This window comes from Nylanderia fulva, unplaced genomic scaffold, assembly GCF_048542155.1.
Source record: "Nylanderia fulva isolate GAGA-0341 unplaced genomic scaffold, ASM4854215v1 Scaffold18, whole genome shotgun sequence".
NCBI lineage: Eukaryota > Metazoa > Arthropoda > Insecta > Hymenoptera > Formicidae > Nylanderia > Nylanderia fulva.
The window spans coordinates 3950556-3978177 of NW_028190055.1; the positions used below are offsets into that span (position 1 = coordinate 3950556).

The 27622-nt window shown below is 36.0% G+C and overlaps 1 protein-coding gene across 1 annotated transcript in view; it reads right to left on the reverse strand.

Annotated features, from left to right (window-relative positions):
* Positions 1–27622, reverse strand: part of bif (protein phosphatase 1-binding protein bifocal) — a 47886-nt gene that overhangs the window by 13349 nt on the left and 6915 nt on the right. Inside the window, 5 exon segments of the mRNA XM_029308570.2 lie at positions 5274–5447; positions 23545–24234; positions 24236–25331; positions 25333–25580; positions 25582–27560. Of these exon segments, the coding sequence (XP_029164403.2) occupies positions 5274–5447; positions 23545–24234; positions 24236–25331; positions 25333–25580; positions 25582–26391 (3018 nt within the window). The 5' untranslated portion in view covers positions 26392–27560.

Here is a 27622-nt window from a genome sequence, read left to right on the forward strand (position 1 = left end):
AAATTAACGAATCAATTTTTAACACAGAAAATTAGCGTGCTGGGAGTCAAGGAAAAGTTTATATTGATTTAATAAAAAATTTCCAATAATTGAGACAAGTAGAGAATAATGTGAAAAATCCAGAATATAAATAGTAAAATTTCCTGACTTTTCCCTGACAATTTCAGATTTATAAAATTCCCTGACAATGCCCGGTTTTCCAGATTTCCCTGACCGCTAGACACTCTGTTTAAAAGCCGGAAGAAAGAAAGGTCCACCACTCGAATTCGTGACAAGTATTGACTGTCCGATTGTTTGGCGAAGTGAAATTGCACGCACCGTAATACAAAGTGAATCGCAAAGTATGCATTATTTTGCACGTGACGCGATGCGAATCTCGGTAAACGGGAGAAGAAAATCTCGAAGAACTCCATCCTCCGACGACATTTTTGCGAACGTTGCGCTTTATTTAAACGCTTGCAAAAGGTTTTCGATTTCTCTTTGCGTTTTATTAAAATTTCGTTTCTCTCTTTTTACTCTTTAAGAGATATCGTTTACATATATTTGCATCATCCGCAATAGAAATTGCAATAAAATTTCGTTATATAAAACGAATATCCTTTTTTTTAAATTATTTCCTAAGCTTGAGATGGAGTTTTGTCATAATGCAAAATGTAACTGCTCGTCGAATATATTTTTAAGCTCTACGTAAGACGTGTATTTAAATGGTTGAAGACGCAAAATAAGCGTTAATCTCGAAAACATCAACGGTATTAAATCGTATCGCGATTAAAGTACAATAAAGCTAAAACGTCATGTATAAACGAGAAGAACGAGTTTCCTCCTATGCGAGAACAAGATACGTGGAGACGATAGTATGTACGAGAATTCCTTGGATATGTTTTTAAGAGAAACGTGCGGAAACCGACATGTTTCTATTATCAAGCACACAGTTCGTGATTTGACTGAAAATTCTATTGTAATTTATTTAACAGTTTATTTTAGATAAATATATATTTTATACACCATCATATTCTTCAGTTTCTTCTCAAAATGACAACATGGATGATGATATTTATTACTCGGTGGAAATACGCGATAGTTAGCCACTTGATGAAGCTCGTAAAAATTAAAATAAATGACGAATATTTTCTAAAACGATTTTCAACTTGAACGCGAAGCTGGAGGATAAAAGTAACGATATATCATTTTCAGCGCTTTCTATAAAATTCCTTCGGCCGATCTTTCCTCCGTCTTCTCGAAGACGACGAAGAGGTATAACTCAATTCTCTCTCGTCTCGATCGATGGCTCCCAGGAGCAACGTCCGCGTTTTCTAACCGGGACTCATTGACTCGTGATAAGTCGCGGAAAGGAATTCCACGTCGTTTATAATCGCGCGATCGGTTATATTCCAGCGTTTTCATCAATTCGACACGGTATACGAACACTGAAATAAATCTCGGAGAAAACACGAGCGTCCTGCGCGATCCAGGAAGCAACATCAAAAGCTCTCCTGAGACGAATAGCGAGATCTTGTAAGAACACAATGGACGATATAAAACAGAGCGATCCGAAGCTATATCGGCCTTTATCTACGAATAGCGTGGCCGTTGTGTCGTATCAATTTATTCGCGACAAAAAGAACGTCGACAGTTAAATCGAACTGAACATTTCAAGATTTTTAAAGCGAATCGAATCACAAAAAAACATTTAGCCACCATAACTAAATTTTAGCTGTCTCTGTGTTATGTATGAAATTTAATTAACACGCCTAAATTTTAGCTATGGTGGCTAATATTTTTTTCCCGCGAATTTCGAGGATCAAGATTAAGTGAAAAATTCTCAAGTGTAGATTTTTAAAGCGAATCGAATCACAAAAAACATTTAGCCACCATAACTAAATTTTAGCTGTCTCTGTGTTATGTATGAAATTTAATTAACACGCCTAAATTTTAGCTATGGTGGCTAATATTTTTTTCCCACGAATTTCGAGGATCAAGATTAAGTGAAAAATTCTCAAGTGTAATTAATTCAAACGCGCATTAATTTATTATAATTTTTTATTTTACCAAGTTTAACACTCGACGTTAAAAATGAAGACTATGATCAATTATTTATCAAGAAAATGTCAATTTCAGATTGATCGATGCGTTCGCGGAAAAAATGCGTCATATTTTTATCTCGATCAAAGGTATGCGATATTATAGTCAAGAAAGTATCTTGATAATTTTTCCGAATATTGACTTTTTACTTCTTTCGAGGTACACGCGGCTTCGTCATTTGCGTTCCCTGTAGCAAAGAGGAACGGCAGAATTGCTCATCCACGATTATTCCCATGATGCACGGTAGATTAACTTTGTCGACGAGGCGCTCGAAAATTATTGCTGGTCCACGGACACGATACTTTTACTTACAAATTGGCACTTTATCGGTGTCGGTAATAGAGTGGCCCCCCTTCTGCGTCAAATCGACGTGCGATCGCGTGAGAAAGTCGCGAATGAAGTGAAAACACTGATGATTGCGTGGGAATTATTGCGTCTTTAATGATCTAATGGACACGATTGAACATTCCGCAACAACTTTTAGGTCCGATTATGCACAATTACTACAGAGATTTAGATTGGATGTTTGCAAAACACCACATCTGTATATCTAGAATATGATTGTGCTACTATATATATATATACATATATACGAAAATTAGTATATTGCGATTATTCGTTTTTGTGAAAATTATTATAAAAATAATGTTCGCACAAAGAATTGCAAAAATTACGATACGATAATGTTAATTATTAGACAAATATAGCTGTGAGGAATTTTTAAAATTAAAAAATATATGTACGATGAAAAACAGATAATAAAGGAATAATATTCAGATGTCGTTATCAATAATAAATAAAATAAGAAAAATATAGAATTTAAAATGATAAAGAATGCGTGATTCATTTATGCTGATATACGAGAAGTAGTGTAAAAATGAATAAAGTATTGTACAATATTAATTATTGAGAAAATTCAGTTACGTACACTTCAATACATCATTCTACATTCAGTACATTTAATCAGCTGATCAATGTTGACATTTAAACTAGCTCTATTCTCGAACACGTGTCTTTTAAAATGTGCATGTTTTGCAACTCATTCTTTTTTCCCCTTGCAATTGTTTAAACGGTGGCTGAACGAAATATTTTCAGTATTAATATCAAAATTGCATTTTGCGGAACGATACTAAATCCCGTGATACGTTATCGGTGCGACGAGAACCTATATTGCAACGTATAATGCACCGCGCATTATTGCATGATTCGACTATTTCCCGCACATTACGTTCGTATCTTGCATCTTTTATAAGCGACGCTTTGTTCGCTTATCTGCTCTTGACGTCTATCGTTAATAGATTACATCAAAGTTACATCGTGCGAGAAGATCTGAATTTTTTATTACTGCACAATTTGGTACAACGCAATAAACGTTCAGAAGTCATAAACCGTAAATGACTTTAACATATACCGACAGATGTAATATACATCTAGAACTAATAAAATCTTTAGATATTGCACATATGTATCGAGCATATATTAATCTGCATTTTATTATTATAATTTTAAATAGATTAGAAATCTCTGCTGTAAATAATATTAGAATAATCAGATGTTTGATCGTGCAGCGAAGATGTAATTTTAATAAATGTGTAAGGTCTAATTAAATATATGAAAGTCTAGCAGTGAGTGATATTTCGAAAACAAGACAATCCTGAGAATTCTAAGTATGAAGAAATAATATAGCGTTGAGAATTTTTTTATAGTGTTAACAAAGGCAAAGATACACAAAGTATGTGCGTATTATATATACAAAAAATGTGATTATAATTTCAATTTTTATATATAAATAATTTTCAAATGCTCATCTATAAAAAACACGGATCCATACATCTGTGAATGACATTAATAAATTATGCGAGTTGAATTACGATTTTTTTTGTTTCAAATTCAACACGCAGAGGCAAACAATGTTTTCTTTGATAACGCGTATTATAACCGGAACATTTTTCTGGCGCCAAGAGGCGTGAAACATTGACGTTTGTCATCTCGCGAGCTAAAAATATATTACGTGACGGCATGGATTAGTACACACAAGTCCCTTTTTTCTCTCTCTTTCCACCGAGGGTGTAAAAAAATTTCCTCGAGCCACGTGGGAGTCAAGCAGACACATTGTGTACATCCGATCTCACGAATAGTTATGAGGTAGGTTTTCTCACGCCGCAGGCGCGATCTTGAAAGTAATATTACGTTGTACGCTTTTTGATTTAGTAAGGTAGCCGGGTCATGATCCACGAATAATTGCAGTACAGTTGATTAGATTAGATGGAGAAACGTAATGCCATAGCGGAATAAGAGTGTTGATAAGGTTCGTCATATCAAAACGTCGAGGCGTTTAAAAGCCTCCATAAGCAGACTTTTCAATATTTTTGATCAAGTTGACAAGAATAATAACTTTTTCATTAAAACATGAGATGTTGAATAAAACATTTAAAAAAATACTAGATTATTTTGTTATTAAGATACATGATATGATAATTTCGAACGTTGGCAATAATTTATTTTTCAATTTTGTGAAATGAAAATTATATATATGTTCTCTTTTCCTATAAATTATTTGTATATATTTTCAAGTATACATTTCATTTAATAATAATTTAAGAGATATTTTTCTGTTATGATTTGCAGAGAAATATATGTCGATTGTTGAAACATTTCTTTATAAAAACGTTGGCAATAATTTATTTTTCAATTTTGTGAAATGAAAATTATATATATGTTCTCTTTTCCTATAAATTATTTGTATATATTTTCAAGTATACATTTCATTTAATAATAATTTAATAGATATTTTTCTGTTATGATTTGCAGAGAAATATATGTCGATTGTTGAAACATTTCTTTATAAAAACGTTGGCAATAATTTATTTTTCAATTTTGTGAAATGAAAATTATATATATGTTCTCTTTTCCTATAAATTATTTGTATATATTTTCAAGTATACATTTCATTTAATAATAATTTAATAGATATTTTTCTGTTATAATTTGCAGAGAAATATATGTCGATTGTTGAAACATTTCTTTATAAAAACAGACCTGATTGCAGAATAAAAAGACACGTAAACATACAAACAATAAAATAAATTATTTTAAACTTGAATTCTGACGCAACTTTTCTCTCTGCGAAACCTGTACGAACAAAGCCGCCGCTTGGAAAAGCTACATAATCACAGCAAGAGTTCACTCACCTTATGATTTCGTGGCGTCCTCGAGAGGTTGCTGCGTCCGTTGATGAGGACATTGTCGTTGAGAAACGATACATCGCAGGGTGATGGCGGACCCCCGGAGATCTCCCACTCGGCATCGTCGGTCGTAGATGCATCCAAAGTGGCATCGAGCACTATAATTCCGCCGTCACCAACCTGTAACAAAAACGATAAAGATATGATGAGTTTTGAAAAATATAGAGACAATAATTTAACAAAAAAAGATATTGCAACACGCATGTTATCATTTTCTGCGTGCTTATATTATAATAAAATATATCAAATTTTTAAGAGTCCAAATTTAGAAATTTATTTTCGGTACGAATATAATCAGATATACATAATTATTTTGAGTAGTTGTGCACTATATTTCTTTACATGACAATATTATTATACATATTTATTAATTATTATTATATTTAATTAGCACTTTAATATTTAGTATTTATACCTCTATTTTTAAATTAAATAAAATTATGCCTAAAAGTATATATATTTATTTACGAATTCCTCAGTTTAAAATTGTTATCTTCAAATAGTATGCAATTTTACATTATTATCTTGACATATGTAAAGATAAACATATATAAGATGCCGCACATTATTGATGCAAAAATATCGGTAGTGTTTTACTCCGTTATATGTTTGCTCAACTTTCAATTTAATGGAGATTTAAAGAAAACGTGGAAAAATCGATATCTTAAAATGATGTTCTCGGTGTCACTGTAAACAGAATATTCGTTATTTGCGCCAAGTTGATTTTTTTGCAAGTCGCATATGTATAAATCATTCCTGCTTGCGAATGCACTCTAACATTTCGATAGATTCAGATGCGCATTCGTGTTATACGAATGCAAATATAAGCGCAGGTGTGAGCAAATACGCAATCCTTTACGACCCGAGAAATTTCCGCGGTGATTCGGGAAAGTTTCTGCGTGAAAATATGAGGGTCTGCTCGAAAAAATTGCACCATTCCTACCCGCATTTAATGCACACGACTGTCGTAATCTATTCTACCTCTAGTTTACATTTTGCGTTTGCATGCAAACCCACAAAGCTTCGTCGAGCTTTCGCCGGGAATTTACATAGCGATCTACCTCGACAATCGTTGCTTTTATGTTTCAAAAATTATTATTCTCTCTCAAAAATTTATTCGCAAGTATTACAGACTGTAATTCTTTAAACATGTCAAGGATCAAATATATTATTTATATATAATTCAGTTTTAAATATTTCAAAGACACATCTTAATTATTAACAATCTTGTTCTAAAGAATTTTCTAAGAGTTTCTCTGATTAAATATTTATCACTATAGAAAATATTAATATCTACAATAAGATATATAAAATATATGTTCGATTAATTTTACTATATATAGTATATATTAATATTTTTATTGTGGTAAATGTTATCAAAGAAACACAAAATTTTTTCAGTATCAATTGTCCCACGATTACAATGATTTTCAGGCTAAATCTCAGAAAAAATTTTCTCCATGTATAACCCAGGTAGAAATCTGCCTCGATTTGCCGAGATTAAATACACCCCAGATAAAAAAATCCAGTTTGAAATATCTGTCTAAGTCCAGACTAGACCCTAGAAATTTACCTTTATTTTACCGAGGAAAAACAGAATCGGAAAAATCTGCACGGGTTCTAGATTGTCACTGACATATTTCTCCCAAATTAGAATAAATATGAAACTATATATGGGGCCAGGATTGAATAATCTAGCTTATAGAAATAATTATAATACAAATCAAGCAAATATTTAAAAAAATTATAGGTCCTAATTAGACTCCAAATAATGTTTCTACAAATTCTGGGCGTAATCTTGAAACTCCTCGGATTCTGCGATAAGGCCCTGTATTTAGGGGTCCCAAACTTTACACAGGTTCTAGTTAGATTTTTCACCTGGATTCCAGAAATATTTTTAAAAGAATATATGGAGCCCTGATTATTCCTAGACAAAATTCCTACCTGAGAAGAGAGAACAAAAAATATAGACACTGAAAATATTTTTCTTTCGTTCTTCTTAAGAGGTGACAAGCGAAAAAATTGGAGATTTAAAGCAAAAAAAAAAGTACCTCCCGTATATAGGCAGATCCGGATATGGTTTTTACCATATTTTTTTTGAAAGAAAAAAAAAAATTGCTTTTCAACCAAGCCGTTCGTGGACCGAAAAATTCTTTTGAAAGAAAAAAAAAACGTTTTTATTGCCCGCACAATCGAAAACGTACGGACTAAATTACAGTCTTGCGAATCATCTCGCGAGCACTTTCCGCTGCGGGATCTTACATATTAGTGACGTTTTCTCCGTGCACAATTGCAAATTATCCCGAAACGATCTTCGAACGAGCCGTTCTCGCTGGCCTTACTTTTCTCCATTCGTTAACAATGGAGATGTTAACTGCGGGGACAGACTCGAAGGTGCTTTCGAACGTGCCGTGACGACGGTTACATTCACGCGATACGTCAGTCGGTCAGTTACGATTACCGGCTTTCAAGGCACTCGTGAATGGGACATCCTGTCGGGATGAAGAAAACGCGAAACGTGAGTGATGCAAGGCAATATGGATATAAAATACCTTCGCCCTTCGAGAGAGGGCGGATCTCTCCCTCCTCGGTCTTTCTTCGCTCAAGTAGGCTCCCTTGCGAAAACAGGATATGCGAAGAGAAAAGAACACACGTCATAACTTTGCCGCGAACCTTCAAATTGTCCGACATCTGCCGCATCCGTGCGAGCATGCTTTTTTATTTCTTCGAGAAAAATGTTATATTTTTTGTCTTTCATACACTGAAAAAGAATTTAATTACTGGATTAAATTACTATTTTGTTAGATTTAATATGTTAAATTTAATTGAAATAATTTTAATATATGTTCAATTCACAAAATAATATTTAGTTGAAAGGTTTAGTCAAGGTAACAAATTTGTTGCAGTGTATACATTTCCAAAATATTAAGCTTGCAATTATAATAACTATAGTAATTAATGAATTATCGATTTTTAGCAAAATATAAATAAACAGAAATATACTTTTTTCTTAGATAAAAATATTTGATCTTTTTTAATTAAAAATTATTTGACTGTAATTAATATAATATTTTTCAAATAATATATGTCAAAATAATATCTGAAATCAGTAAAAAAAAAAAAATGAAGTAACGTTTGAAAAAATAATATGTAAATATGTAATCTTAATAAAAATTTAATTTATGTAGGTATACGACTGCACATTTTATGCTTGACAACTATCAATTAATATCATAGTTACAGGCAATAATTTCACTACAAAACGATGCATAATAAATAATATTCTTAAAACTATCAATGTAAATTCCACGTTCACGCAGCGGAGATCCGCGTGTGAAATCGAGTGGCCTTACAGCGGGACGACCGATTTCCGGTCCACTTCCGGCGATCGCCGCAGGGGAATCGCTCGGCGATTTTCGAAAGTGATTTTTTTAGTGGTAATCTGCCTCGCGCTACCTTCCTTCTTCGAGTCGCGCGACGATTTGGGTTGAACGTTCGTTAATCCAGGGAAAAATGCGGTCACGGATCATAAGACGCAGCCGCATTACGGACGAGCAACGATCGAGGCCGAGCAACATAATATCTGTATTTGAATATAAAACGTGGCGTGCCAGTGAAATGAGAGGAGCGAAAAAGTATGTAGCGATTTCATATCCATTGATAATCCATTATTATCTCGGCGATACACACTTTGACGTTATTTGCAGAAACTGTAAAAATGATATTTATGTATATAAAAAAAATATCTCGGTATATAATGTCACTTTAAGGAATTTTTATCGAAATGACAGTTCCATTATTATTAATGCGATACAACAATAATAGCTTAAAAAATTAACCATTGATAATTAATTTCACGTGGATTTATAAGCTTAAGAAGACAAGTCGATGACAAAATATTATTTATATAAATATTCCAATCGGATTCTATTTTATAACAAATTTCGAGTATTTGAGTATTTTACTTAGCAGAATATTAAATTTCAAAGTTAAACATTTTTGTTAAGAAAGAATTAACTTTAACTATTCGTCAAAGAGTATGTCGGTCGAGAGAAAGTGCACACACAACTTTTCTAAGTTATACATCTTATAATTTGTGGAAACTTACAGTTAAACTTTATTAAGCGTTAATTTTCTAATATTAATAAATGCATAGTATAAATTAAAATATCAATATAATTTTATATAATTTAATATACGTTACAATATATAATATAACTGTGTGTTGCGGACTTGTAACGATTTCGCGAGTATGACACAAGCAGAAAGATTTAATTAACTCGCACGTAAACTTTCTATCTTATATATAGATCAGTAGATCTCAGATAGTAATTAGTAATTGCACATGATTGATCGCAAAGATGGCGAGAAAAAAAAAGTGATATAGTATTTCTGCCAGACCGCGTTAACTGCGGCAGATTAATACCCATATAACACGGATTAATTCCTACGGATAAAATATCGTGAGAAAAAGTGCGCACTCGACACCTAGCGTATAATCTCGCATTACGTCTAAGTAAGTAAATGGGCGGATTAAATCTGACAACTTGGAATTAACGCTAATGTGGGACACGACTCAAATAAGTTGTCGATACTTGCGCGGTGGAGCAATTAGAGCCTTGGCGATAAAACAATGCTTTTCGTCTCTACAAATTAATACGTATTATCCGCTTATGATTTAAGCTGCGAGCAATGATGACGTTATCTCATATAATTTTACTGTATTTATGCTCACATGTGCGTGACACCGTATCGCAGGAAAGAATCAATGTTTTATAGAGAAATAACTGAATGCTCGATAGTTATATGAGGTCAATAAACTAATATAAAGGCTATTGTTAAAAATTAAAAAAAATACTATCACTCTCTGCAGTATATTTTAATTTGATGTATCAGCTTATGTTGTATATAATATTATAATTAATTATTTAATTAATTTAATTAATTATGATATTATAATTAATTTTATCTTAATTATTTATATTTTATTTTTCTTTACTATTTATTAAAATAATTTAACTATATCTTTGCTCTTTTTTAAATTTTTGAGAGAAAATATCTTTATGAAACTGGAAGCGGAAATTTGTCGATATTAAAATATACACTTATTTATGCGTTTTTCAAGTAATTAAATTGACGTAGAAAAACGTATCTGAAGACGGAATAAAATACATAACTAACTACACGAACGTCTCGTAAGATCGGGGCCCAGTTCGTAAAGGTATCGAATAATGAAAACGGGTTATACGTCGGTTTAAAGGGACATCAAAAGAATGCAGATATAAAAGGGGGAAGTTGCGGCAATGAACCTGGGGACTCGCGGTCCCTGACTCCATGAGAAACTCCCAGGACGGTTCTTTTCATTATTCCGACCGCAGTGGAGTATCCACTCCCGCAGGTGGACCTTGAACCGCGAGGATGACGAGCAGGAGAGACCATCGACTGTCGCATGCGGGAACGCAACTCCGCAGGAGTAAAGCCTGGTCCACAATAAGTCGTATGTCGCAGTCGAATGTCGGAACGTAAGCGATGGTCCAATGAGAAAATTTCTTTTTTGGAAAATGAAATTTCCTCATTGGACCATCGCTTACGTTCCGACATATGACTTATTGTAGATCAGGCCTAAGGCCTGATCTACAATAAGTCATATGTCGCAGTCGAATGTCGGAACGTAAGCGATGGTCCAATGAGGAAATTTTATTTTCCAAAAAAGAAATTTTCTCATTGGACCATCGCTTACGTTCCGACATCCGACTGCGACATACGACTTATTGTAGACGAGTACTTTACTCATGCGGAGTTGCGTTCCCGCATGCGACAGTCGATGGTCTCTCCTGCTCCTGGTGTACAATAAGTCATATGTCGGAACGTAAGCGATGGTCCAATGAGGAAATTTTGTTTTCCAAAAAGAAATTTTCTCATTAGACCATCGCTTACGTTCCGACATATGACTTATTGTACACCAGGAGCAGGAGAGACCATCGACTGTCGCATGCGGGAACGCAACTTCGCAGGAGTAAAGTACTCGTCTACAATAAGTCATATGTCGCAGTCGAATGTCGGAACGTAAGCGATGGTCCAATAAGAAAATTTCTTTTTGGAAAACAAAATTTCCTCATTGGACCATCGCTTACGTTTCGATATCCGACTGCGACATACGACTTATTGTAGACCAGGTGTGAGGCCCGTTCTACAATACGTCGTATGTCGGATGTCTTAACGTAAGCAATTGCCCAATGAGAAAATTTTGTTATCGAAAAGGAAATTTTCTCATTGAACCATCGGTTACGTCCCGACATACGACTTATTGTAGACCAGGCCTAAAGGCGAGCCTTACACGTTTTACGCTTTGCACGTGCAGCGAGTGGATCGAAGCGTAAACATCCATCCTCCCGAGAGGTAATACTTGCTAGATAACCGTTAAAAAACACGAATTTATCGGCACTCACCGTATTAGTCCCGTCTGTATATTTCGCGATCGTATGAGTTAAGAGAAACTGTTATAAAATGTCCAAGAATTATAATCGTTCATCTTAATTAAATGTTAGAAACTAACTGTATATTAAGACAAGAAGCAAGATAGAAAGTTGGAAGATTTTTATCAAATAAATTTCATCAATATTAAAGTGGTTTACAGGTTTTCAGTTATAGAGAATTATTTAAATATGATATTGATATTCATTGTGTACGAATTGATTAAAAAATTCTGATCCTTTCCCAACACGAGAATATATTCAGTGTGCAATTAAAAATATTATTTATAATATATTATTACATTTACAATTATTAACTCTATCAATTTACAATAATTGCAACCATTGTTAATTTTAAAAAATATTAAAAAAAATGATTACACGATACTCTTTCAGACATATATGTACATGAATTTTTCTTTAAGAGATCGATTGCTTAATGCCGTATAAAGTTGGTGTGTGTTTAATTGAAAATTATTACTTATTGCACGACATAATCGATTCTTATACGCGTACTTCCTTTCGATTTTATACTCAACGAGTTCATTTCCTCCCTCGACTCCGATCCAGTTCGGTCTCTCTTAAAGTGTTAAAATGCGAAATCTTCGGAAATCATTAAAAATTTTCATTCTCTAATTTATCCCGAATTTCGACAAAATTTCAATATTTGTTTAATTCTTTCAAAGCAAAAATTACATTTATTTATTGAATAACAGACGTCAAATCAATAAGAAAGAAAAATGTATATGTATGTATAATTTGGTAAAATTGATATCTTCAATTTATGTTCATCAATTAATTGTCACTCTGATTTGAATAATTACAACAATTGTTACAAACAGACAATGAAATAAAATATGTATATAAAAAAAAAGAATTAGATAAATGATTTTTTTTTTTCAATTTCCCTCAATTAAGTAATTTAAATACAATAAATCTCAGTATTTTGGACTACAATGACCATGTTCTATATTTGCACGCACAGTCACCGGAATCACTTCCCGCCTACTCATGAACTTTATTAATGCGTGTACATGTCGTCAGCGAGGGATCGGTTTACGTGAATCATCCTAAATTCGCTTGGTCAAACCGATCAAAGTTTTCTGCCGAGACGCAGACATTCTCATTTTTCACTTCAATTGCTGCCGTTTGCAAAAACAATGCTTTTTTTTTAATATCGTCAACGAGGCTATTTTTTATAGCGCAAGAGATATAGTAGTATCCTTAATACGCTCCTTATATCATTCGACATCGCGTAAGTCGACCATTAACTAAACGGATAAAATCACAATTACTATAAGTAGCATGCTTTTATTGCCCATTGTTTACTATGTATCTCTTTCTGCCATATGTCCGCCTGTTGTAAAGGGGCTTTTTATAACAGTGCGTCTATCTTTCTTATCAGATCAACACAGACAATTCAAACATCTACTCTATAAAGTAGATATAAACTGCGGTCGATATACGAGATTATAATTAATTGATTAGTCGCGCTTCGGGATATAATAAGAACATTTTTCAGCTGATTGTACTTCAAATCGTGTGTCTCACGAAAACAAACAAAATAGTTAAAAAATAATTCTCATATATTGTTTATACGTAGAAATTTTTCATAATATTCTTTGGATAATAAATAATTTTTAAATTCTTTTATTTATTAAAAATTTTGAAAGAGAGATATATAGATCATAAAATTGATATAATTTTATCTCGGCAAAATTTTTCGAAAAATGATTTAGATCGCGCTTTCGAATGAAATGGCGCATAACGCCACAATGTAAATTCGAAAGCCTTTCCAATCGGTATATAAGATATAAACATTGACAGTTGTCCTGCTGCCGTTTCGCAGGAATGGAGTTTCGGTCAAGGTCAAACGAGGTCAGGTATCTTGCATTTCACCGGGGAAACCCTTTCACGCCCGTTCGCGATGGAGAACGACGCGAGATTTCACCATCGCGATCCAAGTCGTCGAGAGAGGCCTTGCCTCAGGGCTTTTGTATTCACGCGGGAATTAATTAGCCCAATTTGCAAGAGGAAAAAATGTAATGGCAGGTACCATAAGGCGCGGATCATCCTAAAGTTGTACGCGCGAATAAGAAAAAAATGAACCGTACACTTGTTCGAAAAAACACGCATGTAGCGTTTCTAGTTTTTTTCATATATATTCTAGCAAATGTAAAAAAATATCGCATATTTTTAAACTAATTAAAAATTGAAGTTTAAGTTATATTTTTTTCATCGTTATGTCATATTTAATTAATATATGTTGACAGACGATAGGTGATAGCTGGGCTACCGTTACGTAAAGCTGATCTTAGCTTCTGATATGAGGACTAGTACCGTATGCTTACAAATTATGTCAGTCGAACTGAAATATTCTCTTACATTTTAACACGTCGTTCTTTCGTACAGAACAAAAAATTACATTTTATTTTTCCATTGTTCTTGCCAGTTTGTTAGAGTGGCGAACAAAAAATTTATTAAATTAACAAATTAATAAAATACACAATTATATTAAAATTCTCGAATTAAAATATGTTAAAAATTATTTTAAAAATATTGATAAACGCAACTATACGTTTTCCAAGTACATTGTAAAGTATAGATACGATCTAAAGAGGAATTGTAAAGCCTAGCGAACGAACTAACAGCTTATTCCAGTGAATATTAACCAAATATACAATAATGTTATACATAAAAAATTATTGTAGATTACCGCTAATGAAGATAATGCGACTAATATTTCAAAGATTGATACGTGCCAGCAAAATATTTTCTTAGCCATGTTCTTTTTAATAATATAAAAAAAATTATGAGATAAATATTTGGTGAATAAAAAATTCACTATTATGTACTATTATACTTTATATATCAGTGGCTGCGAATATGATTGCAAAATGTTCATTCGAATGTAATATTCCTTAGAAGGCTCGAATCGAGAAGGCTCAAAAGATACTAACAGACTTCATGCTCCTCTGCTAGGTGTCCTGATTGCTTCTCTAGGACGACCATATACGAGAAGAGATCGTACTATGTCGGGGAATGTTAGCGATCTACTAGAGTTTCTCCCCTTCTTTTCTAGTTCATTTGATCTCTATCGAGCCGATGTTAAATTTATCTCACTCACAAAACTGCCCTATTAATTCATATATTTTTGTAATCAATATTAATAACAATCAGCCTATCTAATTGAAGAATGTCCAAAGTAGATGCAAAAAGTATAATCAGAATTTGTTAATAAGCCTGATAAATTATCAATGGACGATAAGATTAAACCAATTCATTCCATCTCTGAAATTATTAGGCGCACTGTAATGAGGTATCATATTTTTACAGAAAATTTCTGCCTTTAATAACACAAACATATATTTTAATCAAACTCAGGTGTCAAGGATATAGAGAAGTTGAGAGAGAATTATGAGATACCGTAATAATTACCGAATAAGAGGATGTCAAGGATAATCCTCTCTCCGAATGTACTCAATCCTCTGCATAAAGCGAATGCATAATGCAACAACATTATGTTTGGAACTTTAAAAAATATGTAGTTAATTATCAAACATAATTAAAAAAAGTACTATATGATTTATAATTTTAAATATAATTTTTTCATTTATAATACTATCGAGTTTATCGTGTATTTTTTTCGTGTATAATTTCATGTACAAAAGATAAAATTAGATCTAAAAGTGAATTTTTATGGAAACTAGAGAAGAAAAAATGTTTAAAAAAATGAAGATATGGTTAATATTATAGATAATCGACGTTTGGTATCAGTAACGTTTCATGTGTGGTAGAGTCTTAATTTCCAATCGATAAGCCGATAACTCGATGAGTCATATTATAGAGGTGCGATGTCGAGTGTGACCAATGTTTATGTAAGGTTAAAGCTTACGACAGCAAATGCTACAATATTGTACTCTTCGCTGTCACTGGTAGGTGACTTACTCGCGTTTTTCTTTTTCGTGAAACGCACAAGTCTAGGAAGAGCGTAAGTTGATCGTCGAAGCTGAGTCGAGAGTGCTCGTTTTCCGACTGAATTCGCTACGCTTGCCACAAATTGTGTGTCATTAAACGCTCCTGTGAATACATTAAGATGACTCGATAGAATGGAAATCAATATGATTTATGAAAAAAGAAAAAGTGATCACTTCCGTCTGGCAAGCTTTTATAATATAAGAGTGGATATATATATATGAAAATAGAAATTGAAGTTTTTCAATAACATTATATATATTTTATTATATATTTTATATCTCAATAATATATCTTGCCTCATTAAATCATTTCCTCCAAAGTGTCTATTCATTCATTAGCTTCTTATGTTTGCTTCAATCTTTCTTATTTCTCTCAAATGATAATATCTTACGAGAAATAAATACAACACCAAGAATATAGTAATTAAAATTAACTAATTAGCTAAGAAATGAAGATTTACTTATATTATTATATAATTATTATATTGTTATTTTTAATATATATATATATATATAAAATTATATTTTAATATCATATTATTATATTTACTGTTATATGTATAAATTCAGATTTTCTAAATTCATATGATATGCGAAAACAAATTCTAAAATATTATTTTTTATTTAATTACCGGTTATCTAGTAATCTTGCGACATTAATAATATCGCGCGGTTTACGAAATTATCGTTTAATTGAAATCTCTATAATGATGAAAATCACGCGAACGCGATCTCTCCGTACAATTTCGATTCTTTCACTGACATAATGAAGAGACACGAGTAAAATGCATTATTTGCTATTAAATTTAATAGACATATATGTATGTCTACAAATATGTTTTTTTTTTGCTCTACTTAATTAACAAACGGAAATTGATACGTAACACGTACTTTCCCTGGGAAATTTCAGGAATATTATGAAAGATGCTAACAATGTTATGTTATAAAATATATTGACGGCTTCATTATAGGTGATATTAAACGACTTCTTACTTAGGTTTAATAAATGATGCGTATAAAAAATAAAAATCTCGTAAAGCGGTATCGCTTGCCTTGGTTTGTCGTCGAAAAACAGAAGACTGACAAGAAATGATATCTGACGAAAAAAGAGGAAAGCCGAGAGAGACGAAAGGACGTAGACGGAAGGAGGATGTGGCGTTATCAAGCGGCGTTTTAAAAATGAAACAGGACGTTGCACTAACGTTCGACCGGATGATAGCCAGCTGACGTATGTATATACGCCAATATATGTGTGTCGGTCGCTTTGTTTAAATTCCTCTAGGTGTCCCAGTTAATAATTATGCATACCAACCGAATGAATAAAAATATGCATGTGTACGTACGTATATGTATGTTTGTCGTAACAACCCTGCAATGACGTACGATTGGCTAATTAAAGCTCTTTGTCGTATCAAATGTCTCATTAAAGTTCTCTTCTGTGAGTTGCAGAATAAAAAAGAACAAAAGAAATGTAAAAAAAAATTATGCTTTTTTTTTACATCGCTAATCAGAATTTAAATAAACAAAATGATGCGAGAATATTTCTGAAATTTCGAAATATTTTCAACACATTGATTCATCGAGATTTTATAGTAATGTATCAGAGTAAGCAGAGTAGTACTTATAGATTTTTTTACGTCAAAAAAAAAAAAATAAATTATACTTCTCATAATTATATATATAAACAACGAAGTTTAAGTTCAATGTACTGACTTGAGGATATAACGACTTTCTCTAAAGAAAATGAAGAATAATCCACAATTCATCGCTATTCTAAAACCAGCGACATTACCACGTAAGAAAACATATTACGTATCATATTTTATCGTATTGTAACTTATGCGAATGTAAATGCTCAAGATTATGCAATTTATTGTGAGGTCATGAAGGTTAATTAGAATATATTACGATACGATAGCTACGAATAAATTTGATATAATCCTACAATTAAATAACCGCAATATTCCAATGGAAATCATTTTTAACCGCATGCATGCATTAATACAATCGATGTATAAATGTAGTCAGTAACTTTTTTATATTTTTACTATTTATTTTCTAAATCTTATGCACATATATTGTGTGTAAAAACTCAGATATAATTTCTCTGTCCAACTGATTTGCTTCCTTTTTATCATTTCAAAATATTTTTTCCTATACATATGTATATTATTACTGCATTATTTATGCCTTTGTAAAATTTATGTTTTAAAGTCAATTATATAACAGCTAGATTCATATATTAAATTATCGAAACCTATTTGTCAAAGTATTCTATTGTTCGTTTTAAAATAATATATTCGTTACATATCTTTACGTGAGAATTCTTTTCAAATTAGCATTGATTTGGTCAAAGAGCGATACATAATTCTCGATATTGTGCACACTCTACTCCAGTTCCATCTGTACACTGCAAAAAATTGTTAACTCGACTAGGCCTTTCAAATAAATATTATTTTGTTAATTGAACATATAAAAATATTTTAATTAAATATAATATATCAATTGACTTAAATACTAATATATGTTCAATTAACAAAATAGTAATTTGGTTGAAAGTTTTGTCAAGTTAACAAATTTTGTTTTCAGTGTACCTAACTATCTATTAATTCGTCAAGTAAGTTTAAACTCCAAAAGTGCTAGCAAAGCATGCAAACGTGTAACATGCTTCTATATATAGGTAACAACACAAAGTAAACTTCGCGACATTCGCAATCGTGCACTCTTGACGCGTATACGTCGCAAATCAAGTTGGTTTGTCGCAAAAATTTTGCTTCGTGCTGTTTACGAACCACAAGCGCTTCGCACATACACACATATGGTATATACCGATACACATTCTCACGATCTCGTAAAACCGGGTTTGTTACGACTAACGATGTCGTGGAAGCTACATAATTACATCCCTCTACGGATATCGGCGATCATATCTGATTAAATCTTAATAGCGGCAAAAAATTTATATATACGTCCCCGTACATTTAACAAACTCGTAACGTCATTTAACGTAAACTCGGCGCTAACTCGAAATATCTTGTATATTTGGATTATTAACAAAAAAATTAACTCATTATATGTAAAAGTTATATATAATACATACATATAAAAAAACCACCCACGATCGTAAGAATTATGTATAATAAAAGATTTAAATATATACAGTCTTTTATTATAAGATCTAACTTTATCAACAAGATTGTTTTTAGAATGTTCAAGCTTATTTTTATTCATGCGAGCTTTAGAGTCGATCACAGACTTATTTTCTCGCTTATCGAACTCCTTAGGTAAACACTCGATTGAAAAAGATTTTCTACGTTGCACGTGGCAAGATCATTGCATAATCTATATTACATCATAGAAACGACAAATGCGGTCCTCGAAAATATCGTGAAATGTTAATATGAAAAATGATAAGCCATAGTTTAGATACACACAACAAGTCGTATTTTATATTGTATCTGATAAACTCCGAATATCTTATCGGTTGTTTTAAAAGTTTATAAACCTCTTCTTTTTATTTGAATAAACAACTTGCGAATAAACAACGCGCATTTCTCGCGATTTCCCGCGAACCTTTGTGCAAGTTAACAAAGATTACGCCACCCTAATGCATGTGTGTATTCCAGTTTCTAGTTCGTTAAGCGATTACTTTTAGAGCCCACGAGTCGAGCAAGGATATTTATTCTTCCTCAGCATTCGCGGATGCACCGTTACGTCGATTAGATGGAGCAGAAGCAATTTTGCAAATAAAATATGAAAATTGTGCACGCGCATGAAAATGAAAATTGTGCAAGAAAGCCCTCGCGGCTGTAAACGTGCTTTGTATTCCTTTGTCCGTAATATTATTCAGTAGCGCGCGCCCATTAGATGAGGCAGGGATGTATCATTTCATAAATGAATATTAAATAACCTGAATTGTACATCTCGGGAGACACTAATCACGATTCTAATTTACCGCAATCATGTTTGTTGTCGTCGAGATGTTAGAAAATGCTTTTACTATGTTCTCATATATTGCCATCTCGTGTTTACTACATTTTAATATACAAATCCAGCACACGCACAAAGATTATAGTTGATTAATGCTTAGATATCATATTGAATTAAAAATTATTTAAGATAATTAATTTTATGATAAAACATTTCTTATATTATATTATTATACAAAGTATCCATGTCATAAATATTTTCATGATTATAAAAGGGCATAAGCAATTTAAAATTAATTACTCCAAAGCTTGTACATAATAATAAAATAAAAAGACCATTGGCTCTATTCTAGTACATTGCACAATATCGTACTAAATTTTATTAAAGCACTAGTAAATATATTACTATATTTATCTTACGCAATTATTTGGCTTTACAATCAGAGCATATCTGAATTTCGAATAAAATCCAAAAACTTTTTTAAATAATCTGTTAAAAAATGGAATAAAACAGCAGACAACAACGTACTCAAAGATTTTGAAACACTTCGAGAGATTTCACAGTGATCCATTATGATATTTAATATGATAATACGTGAAGTGCCGATAAAAAGCGTATTTTTTAAATAAAGACAAAACGAAGAATGATTAATATCATAAGACTTTATCATGAAATTAATGTCAAAATTGATTGATCATTATTCTGCGAAAACAATCTATCTGGGAACAAAGGTTTAAATTGACTTTGTATTCTGCGAGATACATCATTATTCATTATTCTTGAAAATAAAAAATAAATTTTTTTTGATATTATACTCATGCGATAATTGATAAATAATTTCCCGGTGAAAAGCAGACACGAATTACTAATCACCATATCGCGATGTATTAAGCGTTTGCGTGAGACGCGACTATTAAACGTGTAACAGCCTCGTTCTAAACGTGCATTAAAAAGATGCAGATTGAACGTTAGAATCTTTGATTATATCGTCAAGAATAATAATCGCTATACTCGCGCTCTCGCGCACTTCCGGATTATCTAATATACGGGAAAGTAACGATCCTCGGTAAGTAAATCGCTCGCGACGATCGTGTGCTTAATTTCTCTCATTTTCCGCTGAATGTCGGACGCCTTCTTCGGTTTCACTTCGGTTCATCGCCAAGGCGCGATGATGCGTTTTACGAGAAGCCGGGAAACGAGCGTTCGAGCGAGACATTTTTACATCCAACATTTTAGAAAGCGCCTTCGAAACGATTTCGGAAGACGATTTCGATTTTATATACTTTGCACAGTCCGCGCGATGACGATTTCATATCGAAAATCGATCGATGCTCAATAATATCTGATCGAACGATCTGATCTTACTCGATATTTTCTTTACGTATTTCAAGTGCTCTTTATTGCGTGTCGATATTTTGTCGATTTTATATAAAATTAAAATAATATATATGGTCACGAAGAATATAAAAAATTTTACGAAAAGTTTGTGATATGATTATCTCATTTAAATATATGATAGTGATAGTCTAATTTACAATGTAATAATTAAAATGCAAAATTAGTTGAAAGTGAAATTATATAAACTATATTAATAATGAAATATTATATTTCCAAGATTTCAGCAGTTTTATAAATTTTTATATTTAAAAAAAATTTTACTATAAGTATTATATGAGCAAATATTAACAAAAATTAAATTGATTGTCTATGTATTATCTAGCTATTGTACCCCTGAGCTACGCTATAATATAGTAATATAGTTATACTATATAAAAGATTTCGTTTGACACTGTAAAAAAATTTATTAACTTGACTGAATCTTTCAATTAAATATTATTTTGTTAATTAAACATATAAAAATATTTAAATTAAATATAACATATATTAAATCTAATAAAATATGTATTTGATTTAAATACTAATACATGTTCAATTGGACAAAATGGTAATTTAGTTGAAAGGTTTAGTCAAATTAACATATTTTTTTCCAGTGTACCAACTCTTGTTGATACTTTCTCCAAATTTGAGAGTAAGTATTAGTGTTATTATATGTATGCATAATGAGATCATTTTTGTCATTGCGATAAATTCAGTGTATGTCGTCAAAGACTGGAAGCTGCTAAGTCGACGCGTATCTCGAGATATTCCTGAGAGCGATAATTAATTCATTCTAAGCGCAATTGTCTAAACGCGAACAATAGTGTTCAGCTAGGTTTAGGGCACGCGACGACACCGTTACACACGTGTTGTATATTGCTTAACAAGGATTCTCGCAGCTCGCAACGCAAAATCGAGGCCGAATAAGTCACGGAGTATACAGGATGTCACGCGATTTTCCCGCGTTCCCTTTCAGCCGTGAATTTTTTCCATGAACTTCAGGACCACTTTTCGACGAGTATTTCATTTCATTCAAAATTTTCGTCAATTTATCATCTACGAATTAAAATTCTTTTTAATTAAAATTTAAAAATATATTTCTCTTTTTTTAATTTATAAAAATTCTCAGAAATAAAAATTCCTCGTGCTTATATATGATTTCAAAGTTATTGACAACTGACTTGTTGGAAAAATATTTGAAATCAAATCGATCAGACTTCGTAGATTGTAGATAAAAAGGAGACATACGAGACACTCTGTACATATTTAAAGCGCGTGTGTTTGGAATATTTAAAATCAATTGAAATTCAACAGTTGACGTTGCATAGGTGCAAACAACATCCGTCTTTGTCGCGAGCAATGTTTCTATTAAAGAAAGTGAAGTAGCTAAACTATCTTACACGTGTGAAAAGAAAGTCGCCGGTACTAGATTTCTATCGAACTGTATCGACCATTGTGCATCTTCCTCAACAAGCGATTTAACGAATTTGATTTAATAAATATCATAGCTCTCTCATAGGATAAAAAACGTTAAGTGGGTAGGAAAAACCTATAAGTACCTTATTAAGCGGTACTGGTAATAAAATTATATATATATTCGCGCTACCAGTTTTTGCTATCTCATTTGATTCAAAGAAAAATCTGTTCCATGCGAGATATTTCCCTAATAAAGTATTATCGCTGCATTTGCAATCATAATAATATAATAAATGAATAAAATTCCACGTCATAAATGTGTAATATTTAAAAATCAATTTTTAAGATTTAATGTAATTGAGGTATTATGTATCAAAGTAACGAAATTACATTTTTCTGTAAATAAATTTTATCATGGAATATCGCTTTAAATTAATGGATTGCATGATGTAATAATTTTTCTATGCAGATTACTCGATTTGCATAGTAAGATCGTAAAAAAAAATATTTTAAATACCTGTTCTTTAATTACTGCAGTTAATTACGGTTGTTATTTGTAATATATGTAATTTTTATGTACTTGTAAGAAATAAATGTTTACAGAGAAAGTATGTATATGTGAAAAGTATAATATAATCATTTGTATAAATGCAGTCTATTATATATTTGCATATAGTTAGCCTCTCAATGAATGAGATATTTATTTTACGTATATTAACTTATTGTCAGTAAAAATGAATTATTTATATATCGAGAAAAAATCGGAAATCTAAATAAGCCTGATTTCTTATTCGCTAAAATCGGTTAATTAAGTAAACGTTATTTCGCATATTTATGTATGAAACGTTATCTTATCCAACTGACACGCATACTTGGAAAACCGGAGATATTACGCGCACCTTTGTACTAGGAAAAGAAGTCTCAAGTCTCCTCCTAGCTGAAAATGTATCGGCTATCGCAATCGCGATAAATGGAACCGAAGCGAATACCTGACGCATTCCTTATATTTTTGTAAGAAATACAACAATAATAATAATGACTCACCTTCGGCTTGTCTCGCTTCCTCTTATTGATGATGAGGCCGTCGTTCTCGATGTAATCCGGCACGTCCTTTCGGTTACTGAAGTTGAACACCATCGTGTTGTTTTGCTGGTTCCATGGTTTCGTGTCCCAGAGGCCGCCTCCGCCTCCTGCACTCGTCTTCTTCGTCGGCTGTATCTCGTCGGCGCTCTTCAGGCTGACCACCACCTTGGTCGGCTGCTCGATGCTCTTGACTCGATTGATCAGGTTCTTCTCGAGCTCGCGGTTGCTCAGACTCTGCTGCGGATGCTGCAGAGTCTTCTGGGTGGAGACCAGCGGCCGGATGATGCCGATCTGCTTCTGGGGCGGCGAGAACTCGCTCTTCTGCTGGCACCTTAACGTCTTCACCTCGTTGTTGCTCTGCGGATACGTCTTGATCAGACCCAGACTGCAGATGGCGCCGATGGGTTTGCTCTCCGGCACGATCAGCTGTTTCTCCTCGATCTCCTCCTTGTTATCGTCCTGCTCGAGTAGTCTCTCCTGCAATCTGTGGGTCGTCTCCGAGGTCAGGACGCCGGCGGACGCGTCCGAAGAAACGATCTTGCTCCTGGATTCCGCTTTCGAGCAAGGATCGTCTTCGAGTACTCGCTCATCCACCGATCTCTGCCCGTTTTGCTTCGCACCGGGTAGATAAGGCTTGTCCATCGCGGACTTTGTCCCCAAAGTTGAACTGCATCGTTATGCCGGCTTTACCGATGTTGTCCAGGGCGTGCTTGGAGATGGTCCTCGGCCCGTCGACGATCTCCTCTTCCTCGGCATCGTTGGACGACGCTACTCGACTCGGTTCCGGACTCTCGACATTCGTCCGCGAGGGCTCCTTCTCGATCTGCGGACGAGGAACTTTGAACGATTCCGGCTCCGGGGTCTTGGTGGATTCCCTGACGGGACTCGGCAGTGGCGGTTTGTGGAACGGATTCGGGATCTGAACCCGAATCGAATCTTTGACGGGAGAGGACGGACTCTGCGAGCCCTGCCGAGCTTGATCTCTGATCGACGGCGAGGGCGGGCTCTGCAATCTAGGCGACGAGATCCTAGGCGAGTGCACCGGCGTAGCCGGTGGTGATTTAATAGCGATCTCCAGAGTAGCCGTAGACTTGGACAGCTTACACATCTGCGGCGGCGGCTCCGGACTGTTCGCCGGCGAGAATTTGAGCTTGTAAGACGAGGGTTCCGGGGACGGCGAGGGTGAATGCGACTTCTCGATCTGCTGGAACTTGCTCACCACCGAGAACACCGATTGCGCGATCGGTTCCGTGATGACGCCATCCATGTGATACTCCTCCTTGCCGGTCTGCGTCTCGATCAGCTCCGCCGTCGGTTTATGGGGCAACACGATCTTCTTCGGAGAACCGAGACCACCCGGACGAGCACCGCCGTTGATAAAAGGTTTCGGCTGCAACGGGGGTTTCGGCAACAGCTTCTTCTGCGCCTTGAACGTGTCGTTGATGGTCTTGAAGGTCGCGACCTTCGCGGCGACCTCGCCCTTCGGTCTCACCTTCTTCGCGGAGCCTTCGAAGATCCTCATCGTGGTCTTGACTAGATCGGGCGGCGGCCGTTCCGTTTCCGCCAGCACCGGCTTGATCCTCTTGGGTTTGTTGATCGGTTTCGGGCGTTCGAGCTCGCCCAGGCGACTCTCGATCTTCACGGACGTGCGATCCACCAGAATAATGTGGTCGTTGACCGGCTCCTGACGCACGCCGTTCGTCGCCGGTCGCGCAGCGACCGGAACAACAAGCTGGCGCGTAACCGGACTCCTCCGTCGTCACGCTGTTGTACCTCATCAAGGTCTCGACGCTGCGCGCCCGCTTCATCGAGTCGTTGCCCCGCGTGGCATTTCGGTACCTCTCGGTCTTGGAGGCGACGACGCCGCCTCCGCTGTTCCGCTTCGCGTATTTCCGATGTCCGATCGCGATCTGCTTCTCCGGATGCTGAGCCGACGTCGACGAGGACGACGCGGCGTCGTCGTCCTCGCGGTCCAGAAGATCCTCGAGACTGGCCGCCTCGTCGAAACCGCTGCACGGACGCGCGACTCTTGTTCGTCTCGCGCAGAGTTAGGTTAAGATACTTACTCTTCAACTTGTTGACGATCCCGGGCCCGTACTGAAGCTCCTCGGAGCTGTCGCTCTCCGCGTCCTCGCCGGTCGTCGACGCGGGTCGACGCCGACCGCTCGTACGATTTCCCCCGAGAATGTCCTTCCCGCGTCCTGTCCCGGTCACGACGGCGCGAATCTCGTTGCCGCTCATCCTCGCGAGCGCACCTCTTTCCTCCTCGTACTCGGAAAACTTGCTCTCGTCCGCGAACTTGTTCGGCGCGCCGTTCAAAACATCCTCCGCGTCCGAGCAGAGCGACAGGTCCGCCTCGAGACGCATGTTGTACGCGACTGACGGCGCGAAGTCGGCGACCGCTGACGTCGCGCCGGCGCCGCTGGTGGCGCCACCAATCAGCGGCGGCCTTCGCGCGAGACAGCTGGAGGGGGACGAGAGCAGCGCGCCACTGCCGCTATTGTCGGCACTAGCACCGGTGCCGCAAGCCGCGACGGTCGCGGTGTCCTCGCTGCCGCTCGTCGTTGCCGATGATGTTGTTATTAAGCGCTGGCAGGCGCGAAACGTGCCGCGGCAATGTTCCTCGACGACGATGTTCTGGTCGCCGATCACCGCGCTGCACAGCTTGACACTCGCGCCGTTGTTCGCGAGGACCTTGCTCTGCTGACGACGACGTTGGATCAGGTCCCGCTTCCATTGCGGCACGTTGCTGCTGCCGGTCGCCGCTGCTGCCTCGTTGCCGGCGTTGCTGCTGCCGGCGGTAGCCATGTTGGACGCGCGCCGTCGATGGCTCTCGCCTTCTCTCTCTCCGCGTATTGCTTTCTCTCCCGCCTTCTTCTTCGTCTCTCGCGAACACGAGACGACGACCAACTGCCTCGTTTGCGCGCGTACCAGCCTCTCTTCACGCGCTACCGTTAATCCTCCTCATAATCCCGTTCGCGATTTCCGACCGGCGAGACTCGGGTCTAACACAATATCGCCGAAAAATCGATGACACGCCGGAGCATACGGTCAAAGCACGCGCGCGCACGATATAAGATTCGATAGAGGGAGGCGGTGACGCGAGAGAGAGAGAGAGAGAAAAAGAGAAAGAGAGTGCAAGATTACGTTCTCCGGGTGATATCCGAGGTATACATGCTCTCGTGCGCCGTATTTCGTGCCGATCGCCCGATTCGTGAAAGGATCCTGTTAGCCTTCTGTGAAAACCGACGTCTCTCCATTCCCACTGTGCACCACCTGTCGCCGATCTTCTCTGACGTAAATCGTAGACACCTGTGCGTCAACAATACAGTATCACGCGCGCGACACTCGTTTTGACAGCGGCTCTACCTATTGTAGGACGACGCGCGAACGATATACACTCTGTCGCGAGGTAGAGACACCACTACTCGCGTGCTCGCCTCCTGGAGAGCCGGCGGCTCCCTCGAACTCGACGAAATCGAAAGTAACGTTCGCGGCCCGCTCGCTCGGTCGCGCGCGCGCGCCCGCTCGCTCGCTCGCGAGTACACAAAACCCCGAACGAACGAAAGGCGAACGAAAGCGCCTGTCCTGTCTCCACCTCGCGCTCCACCATCTGCCCAGTCGTGTCGCTCTCTCTCTCTTTTGCGAGAGCAAGCACCAGCAGCCCCTCCTGCGTGCGCGCCGGATCGTCCTTTCTCGCTTCCACGAACGGAAATTTCATTCCCTCTCCCGTGTCTTCCTCTCACTCTTCCTCTTTCCCTCTTCGTTTCCCGCTCCAGACGGCGTTCAACCACTCCGATTCGCGATATTACTCCGGCGAACGACGGAGGCGCTCCTGTCGAGTACACGCGAGCGAGAAAAAATCGAAATCTAGGGTTGTTGCCGCGACGACCGGGCTTTTAAGGGTTGATTCCTTATGTCATCTTGCGGTAGGGTGTACACGTGGATTTCGAGAATTCGTGATTATTCCTCCGCATCTTCAAATATAAATTCATTGGAATCTGTTAATTATTTATTTTCTTGAAATTATCAATAAAAT